Source organism: Anticarsia gemmatalis, chromosome 14 (assembly GCF_050436995.1).
Source record: "Anticarsia gemmatalis isolate Benzon Research Colony breed Stoneville strain chromosome 14, ilAntGemm2 primary, whole genome shotgun sequence".
Taxonomy (NCBI): Eukaryota; Metazoa; Arthropoda; class Insecta; order Lepidoptera; family Erebidae; genus Anticarsia; species Anticarsia gemmatalis.
This window is the reverse complement of record NC_134758.1, coordinates 11,434,589-11,451,904: the sequence shown is the minus strand read 5'-3', so window position 1 is coordinate 11,451,904 and position 17,316 is coordinate 11,434,589. Positions and strand designations below refer to the sequence as shown.

The 17,316-nt window shown below is 34.5% G+C and overlaps 1 protein-coding gene across 7 annotated transcripts in view; it reads right to left on the bottom strand.

Moving 5' to 3' along the window:
- Nucleotides 1-17,316, bottom strand: part of LOC142978322 (uncharacterized) — a 273,041-nt gene that overhangs the window by 70,923 nt on the left and 184,802 nt on the right. For all 7 annotated transcript variants that reach the window (XM_076122707.1, XM_076122709.1, XM_076122708.1 and 4 more), the window contains exon 8: nt 3,867-4,062. In XM_076122707.1, the coding sequence (XP_075978822.1) occupies nt 3,867-4,062 (196 nt within the window). The remainder of the gene's footprint in view (nt 1-3,866; nt 4,063-17,316) is intronic.

Sequence of the window (17,316 nt, the reverse complement as noted above, 5' to 3'; positions counted from 1 at the left end):
ACACAAAAGTCATTGCAAATCTGGGGGCACGGAAGTGCCCCCGCAAGTCGAGCAAAAAAAAAGCGGCACGGCCGTAACATCCTTTTCTCGAAGCAATTCGGGCTATTTTTGACACCCCTATAATTTCGTAGTGGATAAAACAAGAAGCCTGAATTTTCAGCAACTAATCAGTCATTGTATAAACACGATATATTTAAAATTTCAGTCAATTTGAACCAGTAGTTTAAGAATGACAACTTGTTAAAATTTTGAATTTTGTCACTCACTGATTCACTGACTCACTGACTCACCGATCATCAAAAGTCTAAGGTACTTCTAGCAGACTTAGAAGCTTAAAATTTAGAATACAAATAGGGTTTAGTGTCTTAATCATGGGAAAAATTCAATATTTTCTTATTTCGGTCATGTTTTCTAAATACACTAACTGCAACAATAACTTTGTAATCCTATATAAATGTATAAGATTACAAGGTTACATTTGCAGTTAATGAATTAAATTATTATTTCTGTTGAAAATAAAAAAAAGGTGTAAATATGTATCTACTATATGAGACATAACGGGAGGGGGTATAGGGTGGGTAAGGGTGTTTAGCCCATCAAACTGAACAACATTCCCATAGGAAAATATGTTGAATTATGAAAAAAATACGGCTTTCCATACAAATTGGACTTATGTTTGCTCTATTCGCTCTACAAAAAGAAGTGAGATGCCATCAAAAACATTCTGTAAAAACCTCAAGTCTCGCCGTAAAAAGTTGTGAGATCTATATAATACCAAGTCGATTAATCTATTTAGTCTCTACTTAAAGGACCTTCTGTCTTAAGTTATTACGTATGTTATTATCTTGCCAATTAAAAAAAAAATACATTTAAAACAAATAGATCGACTTGGTCATCGCAAGAAAACACAAATTCGCCATTAACATTTCAGGAGCATTAACTTCTCGTCGTGCTGTGTAGTGTGATACATACTAATAATCAAATCATGCGATGGCCAGGTCGGTCTATTTGTTTTAGAGGTATTTTTTTTTTAATTGGCAAGATAATAACATACGTAATAACTTAAGACAGAAGGTCCTTTAAGTAGAGACTAAATAGATTAATCGACTTGGTATTATACCGGGTGTAACAGGCGGTCTACCGAAAACGAAAAAAAATGATTTTAGACATGATTCTGGTGCTTATGGCGTTGAAATTTTTCATCGCTTTTTTCTAGATTTTTCCGATTTCTTATGCGTTTTTTTTATTTTTTTTCGGTATTATTTCGTTAATACTACACAATGCAACATGAATATGAAAAAAAATCCGTGATATTACTGTTTTTCACCAAAAACAGCAATGGATTAAAACAACGTATAAATTCGCTATCAGCTGTTCGGCCAACGACACCGCGCCGGCGGCGGCCGGCCGCGACGGTCGACGTCACGCCGCGTACCTACGCGCGCCACACAGACACGATTACGCACACAGCCGTCAGCCTCACACTCACTAGTATGCAGCGTTACTTAGTATTTGTTCTATGTTAAAAATGAAAATGACGTAATTATCCCGCTCTCCGATAAACGGTACATTTATAAGATTTAAAATGTGTGATATCTTATTATTACACGTACAAATACATACATAACGACAAAAAATCCTATTGATATTCTTTAGCGCTATAAAAATCTCTAATAAACAATTTAACATGTATTGTCGCTTTGTTCTTGCAAAATTATTATTCTATTCGATATTTACACGCTCATTCATACTTCATACAAGCGCGGTGCGACTCGAAAAGTAGATGGCCGTACTGACGCGTGACGCCGCGACCGCGCGTGGATGTTACAAAGATGGGATGCGACAAAATGGATGCTAAGTAATTCTCCGGGGATAATGAATTATGATAAGTTAGTTTCTCTGATAAGAATATTAATGGATATTGATTGTTATCATTGTTATGTACCTAATTTTTTTATGGTTTAATTAAATAAACGTTTCGTGTTTATTTTATTTACTTTAATCTGATTTTATGTTATAAATATCAAAGTATTTTAAACTTACATTAATAATGTTTGTAATGTTATTCGGTATTTGAATAAAACTACAATGCAACGAGTAACAACTGTGAACAAAGTAAAAATAGTAATGCCACATCAATATTTTATTGAATCTAATCTCTCGCTGGGATCCTAACTCGTCGCTCGTCACCAAATCGGCGGCGCGCGGGCGGACGGCGCGGAGGGAGCGGGTGGCGCGGGCGAGGGGCGGCGCGAGTGAGCGGAGAGGCGCCCGCGCCGGCGGCTCTCTTTGATCGATAGTTCGAGCAATTCGCTCGCGGAAGACGGAAGCTCTTCACCGGTGTCGTTCGTTATGTCCTATTCGTCGTGTCGTGTGTGAACTGTTGTTTATTATTACTTGTTATTGTTTCGGTTTTGAGTTGTTAGTGTTTTTATTGTTATTATTTTTGTTGTTATTGTTTTCGAAGTGCAGTTGTGTTCGTAAATAGAAAGAAATGTTGATGTGTTATGTATGGTGAAGCACGTGGAAGTGCACGGCGTGCTCTGCACCTGTACGTCCGGATCCAAAGGTACTCAAAATCTCGTCATACACCAGGTAATTGCGTGTTGATAGACATTGATAACAATTTGTTTTAGGACTTTCTTATTATTGGTTACATTTTGCTAATATTGTTTGATTTCACGTAAGCCAAGTAGGTACCTACTTTCAATTTTACTATGAGCTATTGTAACATACGGGCCTACTTACGATACCATAAACGATACATAAGATTGTTATCTAATGATAGCGTTGCATACTAGTGAGCGAGCATAGACGTGGTGGTACGCGTACGTACCTACGACGCGTCGCGACATGTCGTCGCTCAGCGCGCCGCCGCCGCCAGAAATCTCGTAGGCACGCGCGGAGATACATCGCGTTGTTCACTATACATTGAACGCTCAAAAATGACTAACTCGGGAACCAATCATTTCCGAGAAAAATGGTTGAAGTAAATTTCGCGCATTTAGTGTCACAAAATTAACACTGAAGTTTTCGGTTAACCGTCGTTTATACCCTGTATAGATCTCACAACTTTTTACGGCGAGACTTGAGGTTTTTACAGAATGTTTTTGATGGCATAGAATTTACGATAAAGTAAACATTATCTTCTATATTAATTCCAATTCGCAGCATCCACGTAAACAAACAAAATTGAAAAACGAATATCCTATCAGATATTTCCCGCCAAACATCTACAAAACTGTCAATCAAACATCCGAAACAGAACGTTCGGAAGCGTTTCGTTTAAAAACGTAGCATCCTCCGGGCGCGGCGCCGCGCCTTTTGAGCCATAACCATAAATAATACATAGTCCAAAAAGGTCCATGATATGTGGACGTATTTTCTACGGAGTGAACCCCGCGGAATAAACTGGCGGCCAAATAATATATGTTTCAGCGCGGGAAGCGAAATTAAGATAGCTGACGGGATATATTGTCGGATTTTTGTAAACATATTTTAGTATTAACACTTTTTTTATACCATTTGCTTTCATTTATGATATTTTGTGAGCAAACGATTTCTTTATTTTTGTTGGTTAAATGTCTTACGATACTAACGTATCACGTTAAAACGAACCATAGGTGACAAACCATACTTAATACTACTTTTTATATCCTGTATGTTAATCAGGAGCTCGATATAACAGACAAATGAAGACAAATAACAATGTACGTAAAAGTCATACTGCAACTTGCTTGAGACTAATAAAAAATATAAAGCGATTCCCAATTAAAGTTCTTATGTTTAGTTGCAAAAGTTATTTCAGTGTAACCCAGGTAAAGCCGAGATACACAAAAATAAACATGTTTAAGTCTACTACTCACTGTGGTTCATGTTCAGTCAGCAACTCTTCAAAGTGCAGGCGCAGCGTGTGCGCGGGCGGCGCTTTGATCTCCGTCACGCACTCCACGTCGTCCGGGTAGGGGCGGGGGAAGCCGGGGCTGGACACTATAGCGTGCGGGTGCGAGTGGGACAGCGATATCGTCTCGTTGCACTGGATCTTTGATGCTATGTATGGATCTGGAACAAGAGAGATAGATTTATAAGAATAGGTTAAACTAAGTGTTTGCAATTTGTTTGTTTTATTTCGTATAAAGTATTCAAATGATAGTTGATTAGTCGTTGGGTAATCTAAAAAAGTAAAAGGAAAGTACGGTAACCTGTACAAAAAGAACTGTTCAGTGTCCATACATTACACGTTGAAAAATAAACTACTTAATCGATTTTGATGACATTTAGTAATGAGTTAGATGAAAACATGAAGACCCTTTGTACATGAGCAGAATGCGCGGATCAGCTAGTTGTCCATATATGCAGTTACTAAATATTTTTAAAACTCAAGATCTGCAGCCATAGAGGATATACGACTTTGCATCTCAAAAGAAATATCTCTCCATTTCCTTCATAAAACAATATTGCATACATGCAAATAAACTGTATAGACAATATAAAGAAAGTTTCACAGCGATATTGTAGAGCGGTCGGTATCAAAAGCATTCAATATGAATATTTTGTGATATGAACTCCTTTGCGGTCGAGTTGCTACTCTTGCGATGTACAAAGGTGAATCGCGTTTTAATGGAACACACGTTGGTAAGTTAACTTGTCAAAGAACACAGAAAAATTTAAGGCGATCATATATTTTAAGATTATTTTACAGATAATACATGAAATAACAGCTGAAACGGAGGAAAATGAGTAGAGCCAATGAGAAATTGATGATTAGTGGTACTACTGTACTGTATTTATATTGGAGATCTAACACTCTCAATGAAACTCTAGAAATGTTATTTTGTGCCTGAAAAAAGACAAATAGCGACACATAAGAAGATTGCTTTATTGGTCCGCAGCAAATGTCCAAATCACGAGCAGTTCGTAGAATTCAGCTTCGAACGTTACATGACATGTAATTTACTACCAATTTCAGATCTAATTACTCGTCAAAATTTCATAGAAACTGTACTAAACGGTTTTCGAACCAACCAATACGTTTAAACCAAATACAGACTATAAACTACCTCAAACTATTTCTACTGGTTAAACTGCAAACGTCACAAAAAGCCGGAACCATAAAGTAATTCAAAACATTTTTAGAATTCGGCTTCCACTATCGTAGTCATTGGCTGAATGTAAAATGTAGAGAATTTTTATTCACGTTGATTTGACAGCGCTGGCCGTACAAATTTTAAAACTATATCTTTTGAAAATGGAATGGTTGGGACGTGTCTGCTTTAAATATTGTAGAATGTGCAAACCGCGCATTGACTGCTTTCTGACATAGACTTTTGGTATGCGCTTTGACTATTGGTTGCTTTGTTAAAAGTTATGCAATACGGCCATGTTGAAATAGTTTTAAAACAAATGAAGTTAATTTTTTGGCCATTTTACACTAGACGTCATTCGTATGCTTTTAGTTAAAATATTATACACATTTACAATATTTTAACTGTTTTCACCATTCGTCGCCAGGCTCAATGCATCTCTTATACTAACTAGAGACTAACTATTAACTAGAGATTTAGAGTAATATTTTTTATTAATCAATTTATATTAATAAATTTATATAATCTATTTAAGTATGTTTCAAAGTCACAAGTATAATAATTAGGATATAAAAACAATGCTTTAATAAACTAAAATAAACACAATCTCATATAAAATACTATTATTATGCGGCAATACTATTTTCAAGGAAGTCCTATGTTGTTCTTAAACTTAAATTATGTTATTAAGTTGTACGTCAAACCGTCCACCTCTTCAACACATTGTTATCAATGTAGTTTGATAAGCAACTAGTAGTAATATATTCTGTTGAGCGTCGCGATCTGTCACACTTGTGATACAGATTACATAACAGTTAACTCGAGTGCTCATCTTGTTCTGTGCTAATATCGATATGTTACTGGTGCTGTGAATAATGTACACAGTAAAATCCTACTTTTATATAAACGTTTTACTGATGATCGCAAGCTCTTATAGAAGAATAAAGGTCAGACTTTAAGTCCACCATACATATGTATGTACATCGCTAAAATGCATCAGCTTTTTTAAAATCATTTTTAGAGCTCAGGCTTTTTTAGACAGGGTTTTTTCGGTAAAAGCATGCGCTTTTTGGATTTCAGACCTGTAACTGTTTTTTTTTTCATTAGTTTCCCCCTGCTCTTAAGAAAAAAGCTAGTAAAGTTGTGTATAATATTAACATAGTACCTATTTTTTAAGTAAATAAATGATTTTATAAATTCAGCTATAAGTAACAACTTAACGATGTTCGTGACAAAAAACTACCCGAAGTAAAAAAAGTAGGAGTTATTTAAAAAAAAAACTATAGTGTCACTGCCTATCAAAAAATATTTCAAAAACCACCAAGGAATCGAACCACTAGACTCACAGTACTACACCTAATCAAGCAACTATCATCGTAACAACAATGGCGTACGTACAGTGTACTATTCTTACAGTGGAGACAAAGGCTGCAGCGGCCGGGCGGCGGCGGGCGGGTGGCCTGAAACAATGCCCTGTTTGTCCGTCCGTCTCACAATGCGCCCTATCGCGGGACACACTTTTATTTGTTGGGGACTTTCGCAAATGTACTTAGCTTGTTTTCCTTCTTTTTGTATAGGGGTGAAAATAACAAATTCCGTTTACGATTTGCTAGTACCTGGCTGTTAGTTTTGTCTAAAGGTTTTGCAGTTACCGACTTAAAGCAGTCAGAATGGCAAAATGCAAAGAAGTGTAGCGAAAATCTTGAATTCATATAAGTATGAGATTTTTTTTTATTTTTGCTAGCTATGCATTGATGAGAGATATGTGTGAATGTGTTTAGTGGTATTAGTAGTGGGACACAATAATGAGTGGGGCATAATAACTGAACCCCCAAAATAACTTATTTGGTATTTAAAGGTAAAATACAAGGTCCAAATATATAATAAGCCTTACTTTATACTGTGAAATAGAACAAACTTATATAAACTGAACATCACGTAGCATCTGATTCGCGAATCGGACATAATTGGGTTAATTTTTAATTTACATTGTACTCAGTGCAAAAAAAGAACTTCTCAATACAATGAACGCTAAAACATACTTTATCATAAAAACTCATAGATACTATTATAAAATATTCAACAGTATCGTATCAAAGTTGTTACTCGTTTGCGGTGGTTTCAATATTGCAATATACTAAATAAACACTCACGATGTGGCCAATATTGGAAATTGATATTTACTACACTGGCGCAGTCATGTAGTGCACTCGTAATATGACTGGTTTCATACTTTACCGTAACACAAGAACGTTCAGATATGTTTGTTTATGCTGTATTGCAAGCTTTTATGTAGAAGTTGGGTACAAATATGTATTTACTAGCTGAACCGTGCGACTCCGCTCTCGTCCTGTTGTATTCGTTTGAGCGAAGGCAGAGCTTGATACTCTTATAATAATAATATGCTTACACTCAAATGCGCTTACGACTTCTTTTCGGTTAAGTAGAAGTTGGGTACAAATATGTATTTATGTGTTTGCTGAGTTATGCTTTGCGCTATGCTATAAACCGTCGTGGGCAAAATTGCTGATTGTGTCCTCATTTGATTCCCAAAAGGAATGAATATTTTGTAATTTACATTGTAGTGGTTTGACTCGACAAAAACTGTATTCTAATAACAAGTACTACTTCTATAACATCTAATACTTGTACTATTTTTATATTGTTCCAGGTTTTTAATTAGCGCGGGATAATAATAAAATTAGAAAAAAAGAAACTGACTTAATCTCTACAAAATGTAATAAAAGATTCCTAAAGTCTCGGCTTTTATCTACTTGATAGTATAATTACTAAATTTTATTACATTAAAAATCCTCAAACCTACCACAAGCCGTTTCGAAATCATTTTAACCGCCAAACAATCTCACCAAAATAAAACAATTCCAGCCCTACGTTTACATAACGCTCTCCATCTCTTTCCCTCCTCGTTAAAAAGAAAAGGACAGACGATAAACACAAAACGTCTGTAACAAGTCAATAGGGATGGCACGGGTTTAGAATACGTAATAAGTGAATTGAGGAGGCTTCAAGGTTGAGATCTTTATCGGCGCCTAGCTTTTACCCGCGGCTTTATCTACCCCGTCAAAGTATTGAAAAAATCCTTTCTTGTTCACTTACTTATTGAGATAAAAATCTCTATGTGTTATTTTAACTGATTGAGGTTATGTATTGTGTAAGTAGGAAAGCATATTGTCCATACAAAGTTGAATATTATGACTTTTTCCGTGTTTTAGAAGCTTGAAAGTCTGACAACCAGGCTTACCGAGCAATATTATAATCTAGGTTATAGAGGTCTGAACTAGAACTAGTGGTTACTTACTTTTACTGTGTAATCAGTTTGTGAGTTGACTCTTTCATACATACAGGTATGTAGGTATATAAATATATGTATATAGATAGGCTAGACAGGGGAAGGTCTGTGAGGGGAAGTGACCTTTAGAAGGTAGACTGATTGGCTGATTGTGACGACGTAAGACTGATTGCTTGAAACCTTGATTTTATAAAGCCTTTGTATTACCTTTAGTTTATAAGGAAAGTGACTGTGTGTGTAAGACGACTTTTCGGTTAATTTTAGTACTATAAAATTTTGAAAATGTTTCAAAGAACTTTTGTGAGTATTCATGAATGTTATGTTTTATGTTTGTATGTTTTCCTTATAATAATTCCTACACTATTTTTAGTGAAAGTTTAATATATCTGTATAACTCCACTTCAGCCTTTTATCGCCAAAAATATAATTTTCCACCCAGTACACGTAAAATTTTATACCGAAAAATGTAAAAGCAAAACATTTTAGTAAAAACTTTTAACTACCAGATAGGCTATACGTCCATATTTATTTGCATCCGGGGCACCGAACTTGGCTCTTAACGGCACTTTAACCGGCCGTTAGCATGCGGCTACTGCGGCTAACGCTCCCTACAATCGACGATTATATTAAGTGTGGGGCAAAAATCTGCTATTTACAATATAAGTGAGCAGAAACAATGCAGTTTTGTACACTTATGTTATGTAACATTTAGATTAGAATAAGGTTTATTTTCTAGTAAAACCAAGTTTTCTTTTCAAGAACCAAGTCTGATCTTTGAGTTGGATGATTCTAATGGCTGGTACAAGATCAACTTTAAATGCGGTTAAGCCAATGGCTAAATAACGTGCGATCAATTGAATAAAAAATTATAAATTTCGTTTAGTTACAGAACACACAAAAGCAAAACACATGAATTAATTTAAAAAATTAAAGTTGTAGTAGAAAAGTGTAAGTTATAATGCCTTTGTAATAAACCTTAGTTAGCTTAATCACGGCATAGTACAACCATAGGTTCATTTATTAATAATAAATCGAAAACTAAACAAATCACGCACACACATTGTGCATCAAACATGAGCTACGCCGTAGCGGTCGTAGTTCACGCTACGACCGTAGCATATCACGCGATGTGCTATGGGTGACACAATGTTTGCTACGCTCGTAGCTAACTACGCACGCATAGAATGCGGTAGAAACAATAGACATTTTATGGGTTTTTACTGCTCAAATACAGTCAAAGAACATAAAAAATGAAGATGATCAAATTTACTAGTTTATTTAAATATCTTCTCATATTTTATAGTCAGCGAACGAAACCATTTTTGGTGGAGCTACTTTAATTTAGTTCTCGAGCAAGGATTTTTTTTTAGTTTACACTTAGTGCATGCTGCTAAGGCTTGATTTTGGGGAAAAGTAAGTTAATTATCGTCTGTCCCTATTAGGAAACGCAATGAAAGAATCAATGTCAAGAATACCTGATTTTTCTAAAATAAAATGTGTGTTCGCGATATTACTCGCTTTCTGTTATACGTAAAAAATCTTTGATTGTGTCTGTTGGAAAATATACTATTAACAGAGGATGCATTGTTAATAGTGACATGCAATATTTCACAAATATATGTGGCAAAATAAGTTTTTAAAGTTCTTAAATTCAGTAAGTTCAAGTAGAAACTCAGTAGTATGCACGTTAATGTCTCACACTATCTCCGAAGCATACTGTCTCAGAACAAGTTTGTGAACGCAAGACCTGCCATTAGCGTTATCAAACTTCTTACATCAACTAAGTTTTACTTTAAAACGAGATTTTGTGAAATAAATACTAGGAAACTTTGAGAAACTCGTTTTATAGAGAATTCTATGTAAATGCGTTTTTTAACTCGCGCTTTGAGATTGCATCTTATGTTGTAAGAGTCTTTACATTTAATCACTAGCTGACCCGCGCAACTTCACGTGCGTCACATAAGAGAGAATGGGTCAAATTTTTTCCCGTTTTTGTTACGTTTTTTACAAATACTCTGCTCCTGTTGGTCGCAGCGTGATGATATATAGCCTATAGCCTTCCCCGATAAATGGACTATCTAACACTGAATTTTTCAAATCGGACCAGTAGTTCCCGAGATTAGCGCGTTCAAACAAACAAACAAACAAACAAACTCTTCAGCTTTATAATATTAGCAGCCGTACTACCGGCTGCCTTGAAATAACAATTTCTTGAACACAGGCTTACTTATTCCTTTGGGGCAGTCAAATTAAGCAAGTCAATGTTTTCATAACTTTTAGACTCTCGCGTTGCACGTTACATATATATTAAAATACGGAAATTAAACACGCACTAATTTTTACTTTAGAAAGCCTGACGTTTTAGCGCAGGTTGCACTAGCCGTAGACCGCCGTGGCGTTAACTCCCGTATTCAAATATACAATAGACATACAACGAAAAAGTTTAAAGTTATGGAAACCTTTAAATAACTGTAAACTTCTATCATAATAGTTAAGTGCAAGATCTATTTTCTAATAGAAAATCTAAGTGTGACGTCAAAATCAAACTAGATCGATAAGCAATCTATTCAGAATGAGAGCTTAGATAGAACGTGAACTAAGTTAAGATTAGCTTAATGTGAAATCTAGGACGTCTAAATCAAGACCTAGACGATCGAACTTGTATTAACTTAGAAGCACTAGAGATTTTAATATAACCCTGTTTTCGACGAAGAGATAGAAAGATATATTACTTGATTTTTTCCAGTATATCTACCCGTATACCAACAATATACTGTTTTTAAAACTGTCGCGCTATTTTTCACAGTCGGTACTGTCGTGTATCAAAAGTTTGACATAAAAATGTACTGCCAAAATAGTTCTTACGTAGCCCGGTAGAGGCGCTAAACAGATTTTCGAATAAAATTTCTTGATAGCTGTCGGTTGCCGGTAGTCGATAGTAGTGGAGAATCGAGCTACTATAATTGAAAAGATGTAAATTCCGCTCTATCTCGGGTTACACTCAAGTCCTAACATGCCGTTTCGCTATTTTGGAAGGGCTAGTGTCCAGCAGTGGGACAGTAATAGGTTAGACCTAACTGAAGATAGGTTATGTAACGGTTGTACATTCTGTTGTATGTACTATACCAAAATAATGTGGATAAACTACGCTGTTTAAACACCGATTACTAAATTCTAGGTTAAAAGTAAGACTTTTTTGGCACTAAACTACATTGTTCGGTTTTAGGTCTCAAACTAGTGGCTACATAATTAGCCAACTAAATTCACCACAAAAATAGTTAAATTAGGTTAATTTCTATCTAGGTCAATTAGACGATCGAACTTCAATTAAATTAACCGAATCAATCTAGATTTTAAAACTTTGGTTTCAAATGACTCATTATAATATTTATTTTGGAGTCGGTGCTAAAATTAAAATAGCTGCCCTAGATTTTACGAAGGGGTAGGGAGACTGAAATAATTTGAATCTTATTTTAAATATGAGCCTGGAAACTACACGGTACATTTCAACGTTTTTTACGGAATATAAAAATCTTTTTAAAACTGATCAGTAATACTCCCTCAACAAAGTTATTTCGCTATTAATCAGCCCTAAAATTATTAATTTCAGCTTTCAAAAAATCGCTTTTTTTTCACCCTGTAGTTCCAAAACTCCAATGGCAAGTCACGAAAACTTTTAAAACATTCTCAATCTTACTACCAAACATCATTGCATTAGCAGTAGCAGCAAAGTGAAAACTAATTAGTCCCGACATTTGACCAGTCGACTTGTATTAAAGTTCGAGTGACTTGCACAGACTTGCAGTGAGACTCCAAGTCGATTGCAAGTCGACTCGACTTGTTTGTGTCCTGTGAGACGGCGACGTGACGTAACGAACCTCTTTCGTGATCACGGGGTGTTCACCGCGAGGGGTAATTTGGCACGGGTTGTAGGGTTGCCAGTTTTGGTTTTGGAAGTAAATACTTGTGTTGTGTAGTTACTTTGAGATGTAGTTTTTTTTTTATTTAAACAAAATATTTTTACAATTAGAAAATAATTGATAATAGTGTCGATATTTCTTCCGTTTCAACATAATGAAAATAAAAATCACTAATTCTACGATGCACCCTGCACGGATTTCATGAAAATGGCTTTTATTTTTGTATAATTGTAACTATCCTACTTATTTAAGCAATTTGTAAAGTAGTTTATCTAAAATTGGATTAAATGTTTTACATTAAGTTATTTAGCTCAAGTCTAATTAATATGTAGGCATTTTTGAAACAGTGTCTTTTTAATATAACAAAATTAAAAATAAAATAATGCCTCTTACTCATCATTCTAAATCAACAACAAGACAAAAACATAGTAAGCATTCAAAAATATGTTGTACAAAACTCGGAAACATTTCCCAGAAACCACACACATATTTAAATCTCCCAAAAAGCTGGGTACTCTATAAGTTGCCAGCCCCGAGTCGTGAGGATCGCGAGTGCAAGCTTCGACCGCTATATAGGTCGTCGCGTCGCACCTCTAATTCCCTCCTTTGCATTCACAACGCGATTAGAACGTTCACTCTTTACCTAAAATGTTTAGTCTTTTGCTGTAAAGCTGAAGTGGTTTATGCATGAAAAATCACTTGTCGTATTTCTGTTTCAAAATTTAATATATTTTCCGTAAAATATTGACTAAATATTATCTCTTTTTTGGAACATTTGGTCTTTTTGATTACTAGGTATCTGTTTTTATGATGTTTTTAATATTGAGAAAATATTACATTTTTGGTCAAATCTCTTCTCTCTCAATCTCTTTGATTACTTTATTGATTTTATAATATTTTTGAAATAATCATAAAGAATTCATACACCATTTTATAAAGAAATACATAACTCCGTTAACGACAATACACAGCGAACTACTTAAACAATAAATAGCAAAATTAACTACGAATATAATGTAAATGATACCGCATCCAAAATTATAAATACCTCAGAAAGCAGGCAATGCATTAATTGGCAACCCACACGAGTGCAAGCTTCGACCGCTATATAGGTCATTGCTCCTAATTCCCTCTTTTACATTCACGACGCGATTAGAAACAGTTCACTTGAAATTCCTTCGTTCTTTTTCGAATCTCGTTCAAAGTTCCCACTCAATTTAAATGGAGATGCTCCTCTAAATTGTCTATTTCGAATTAAGTTTTTTGTTTTTCTATTTTCTTTGGCTGAAATCTTGGCAACTAAGTTTTGTATATTCTGTGTTCGTATTTCGAATTTCAAGTTTTTAATTAACTGTCGTGCATTATGACAAGTCATTGTAGCAAACTTTCGTCGTTAAGATTTAATTATAAATGTAAACAAAAATAAATTATAACTAAATTTGTATCGTAGTTAGATAAAATATATAATTTTGTTCACTACAAATTCAGTAAAGAAAACCATTTCCTCAATTTCCGCCTCACTTACCTCAATACAATTCAATTGGCAACATAATCATTACTGGCATACAATCACAATAAAATAAACTGCACTAAAACCGAACTCAAAGCGATCATGAACCGTGACGTCACAACCCAGTAAACTTTTACTATGTGCCTAAATTATGCCATATCTTCTGCACAACCACTCAATTCACCCATAAAAGTCTTTATCATAGACGAATACTCATCAAAGGGAAAACTTTGACAATAAAAGAGCCCGAATTAATTCAGTTATGAAACAATAAAGGCAAACTTTAACTTGTAATTATTTTTAATTATATGAAGACCTTTTGGACGCTCGAGTGACGGATGACGTCAAAAGAATAGAGTATCATGTTTTTATTCCGAATTTTTATTTTTAATAATACAAGGTTTTAGCACAAGGCCTTTTAGGTTTTATATTAAAAGCGGGACACGAAACAGATTATATCAAAGATTAATTTATTTTGAATTATGAGTAGCTACAACAACTCTAGTAGCAGATAGATCTCATAAATACGAGATCCGGATTTAATCTATACTAATATTATAAAGCTGAAGAGTTTGTTTGTTTGATTGTTTGTTTGTTTGAACGCGCTAATCTCAGGAACTACGGGTCCGATTTAAAAAATTCTTTCAGTGTTAGATAGCCCATTTATCGAGGAAGGCTATAGGCTATACATCATCACGCTACAACCAATAGGAGCAGAGTATCAGTGAAAAATGTTACAAAAACGGGGAAAATTTAGATTCTCTTATGTGACGCAAGCGAAGTTGCGCGGGTCAGCTAGTACCGAATAAAACAAGACAGGTATTATATATTTTTGACACCTATTTATAGAAGATTCCATAGCAGTACTAACTCTCTCTCTCTGTTTTTCGATTTCGAGTTGTTACTAAACAAAATACTCAATACAGTTGACATATTATGTGGCAGAATGAGAGTATGGCTAATTCTTTAAAAAATGAGTCATATTGATAAAAATATCCAACTTCCCGTACATAACATATTTCTTTTCATTCGTAATACATAACGGGTATATAATGCGATGACAAGGCAGTATTCCGAGGCTATTATAATGGGAGTCTACATTAGCGATTTCTAAAGCCGAAATAGGCCAACATAATCGACTGTAATATATAGCTAGCTAATATGTCTAGTGCCTAACTTTTGCCCACAATTTATTTGCTTGGATTTCTAATAAAGACCCTTTTTTGTACACTCCATGTCATGTTTTGGGATGAGATTTATGAGGTAAATAAAGAGTAAGTATATGTGTTTCTTTAGGGTACAAGCAAGTAATCTTCAAAACTAATTTTGAAAAAATAGATTTGTTTGATTTTGCTAGCGAATCGTTTCATAACTTTGTCTGCCTCAAATCGGCAAAGAGTTTGACAGTAAACAAATATGAGATTTCAAAAATCTGTGCCTTTTTCTAATGTTCATGTTCAAAATATTTTTAAAACCTTTACAAACAGACAATCACTTTAGCAATTATACTCGTAATATTATTATAGATACCATTTCAACAAGGTTACTCTTGCCAGGGCCATAATCCTCACTTTAATGATATTTTTGTGACCTCAATTATAACGAACGTTAATATTTTAATTACTTTCCACCGTGCTTGGTACTGTTAGGTACCATCTACATTTAACATCAAAATTATCATCCAAAATTCAAATAAAATATAAATCAAGCTTACAAAATACTGGCAGAAATCACGAGAAAAAGAAACTACAAACTCTTTGCTATTAACCGCTTTGCTTTCAGCCATTACTGTCACGATGTTGTCATCAAAGGTTTGCACAAAATGGCGGCGGGAAAAGCGCGGGTAAATCAACGGTAACACGCAACGTCATAGGATGGTATCAAAAACTGAATTATGGGATGATATCACGAAAGTTTTTGTTGGGAAATTATTTGGCGCAGTTCAGTCTCGATTTGAAAATTACATCACGATAATATTGGAAATAATGTTTTTTTTAAATGCTTGTAATTGTTTTATAAGTTATACTAGCTTCTGTCCGCGACTTTGAAGATTTCCCGGGGTAAAAATAATCCTATGTGTTAATCCAGCTTATAATTAATTGCATTAAAATTCACATAGAAATGTAAAATGTTTAAAAAATATCATAAGCCAATTCAGGTTTCATTAACATCACAATGATAGGTTGCTACTAGCCACTAGCCATACAATAAACCATTTGCCAATCAGAACCAGTAAAACACAATAAAAAGTGCACCACTATCTACCGTGCACTGTACTAGTCACACAGTCACACAACAGTCGAGGCCGAGTTGACACTGAGTGCTCCACACGTCGATTAAAATGCCCACAAAGAGAACAGCGACACGCTTTTATTGCGACCATGAGATACCTATTGTCAGTATGCGAGTAAATTGTTGAGGTGTATTTAGTTAAAAGGGGTTTTATTATATTTACATACATACAAACATACAGACAGACAGACACACACACACACACACACACACACATACATACATACATAAGTTTATACATTCATGTACACATACGTACATATTATCACGCCTGTTATAAGCAAAAGTGTAGGCAGAGGTGTATAAAATATACCCGCGTTTTATCGTTAACAATGTTAATCCCAAAAATAGGGAGCTTATAGCCACAAGCAGGCTTATTTTTAAGAAATAATGTAGTAAATGTTGAATTCTGGGTTTTTAACTATATCTGAGCAAATTTCATCAAAATGTGCTAAGCCGTGAAAGGATAACAGACAAAACAATTCACCTATTTTCAAAGCAATTGGCTTGGATTAAATAACATTGCTATTGAATTTGGTACATATTGATTCAATAGACCTTTAGTTTCATGGATTTCTAAGAATATTTCAAAGCATACCAAGCTAAAATATCGTTCTCTCCAATAGATTATATTGACATAGCCTTTTAAATTCATAATGCTAATACGAGAATCAAACGTAGCAAATTCTCCGGTCACTATTTGATTACTATTGTAAAGTAATTCCATTACAGTGCCTTCAAAACTGGACAAAATCACATTGTTTTGATAAAATTGGACATTGAATGTATTCGAACTATTTGATTAAGTTTCTGTGGAACTCGCAAATAATAGTAGAATAGAGAATAAATACGTCTTGGAGACGTCTTGGAGCTGAATCTTCAATTATAAATTAGGTATTGAAATAACAAAAGCAATCGCCTATTTTCTTCTGTGAGATATGTGTTTAGCTTAATGTTTAGTTCAGCTTTTAACGGCTGTTAATCGACAAGAATAGATCGTTTTTTTATGACATATGACGTTATTCAGGTGAGGTCAGAGTAGGTTCGAGATATAATTAGATAAAATATTTTTCTGCGAAAGACTAAGAGAATAATTGGACTCGTTTATCTTAATTTCTTTTGAATAATTCAAGTATTGTTTATTTGATTTCTAGTTTGAATATCTTTGATATAAAGTTATTAACTCGAATTGATAAAAAT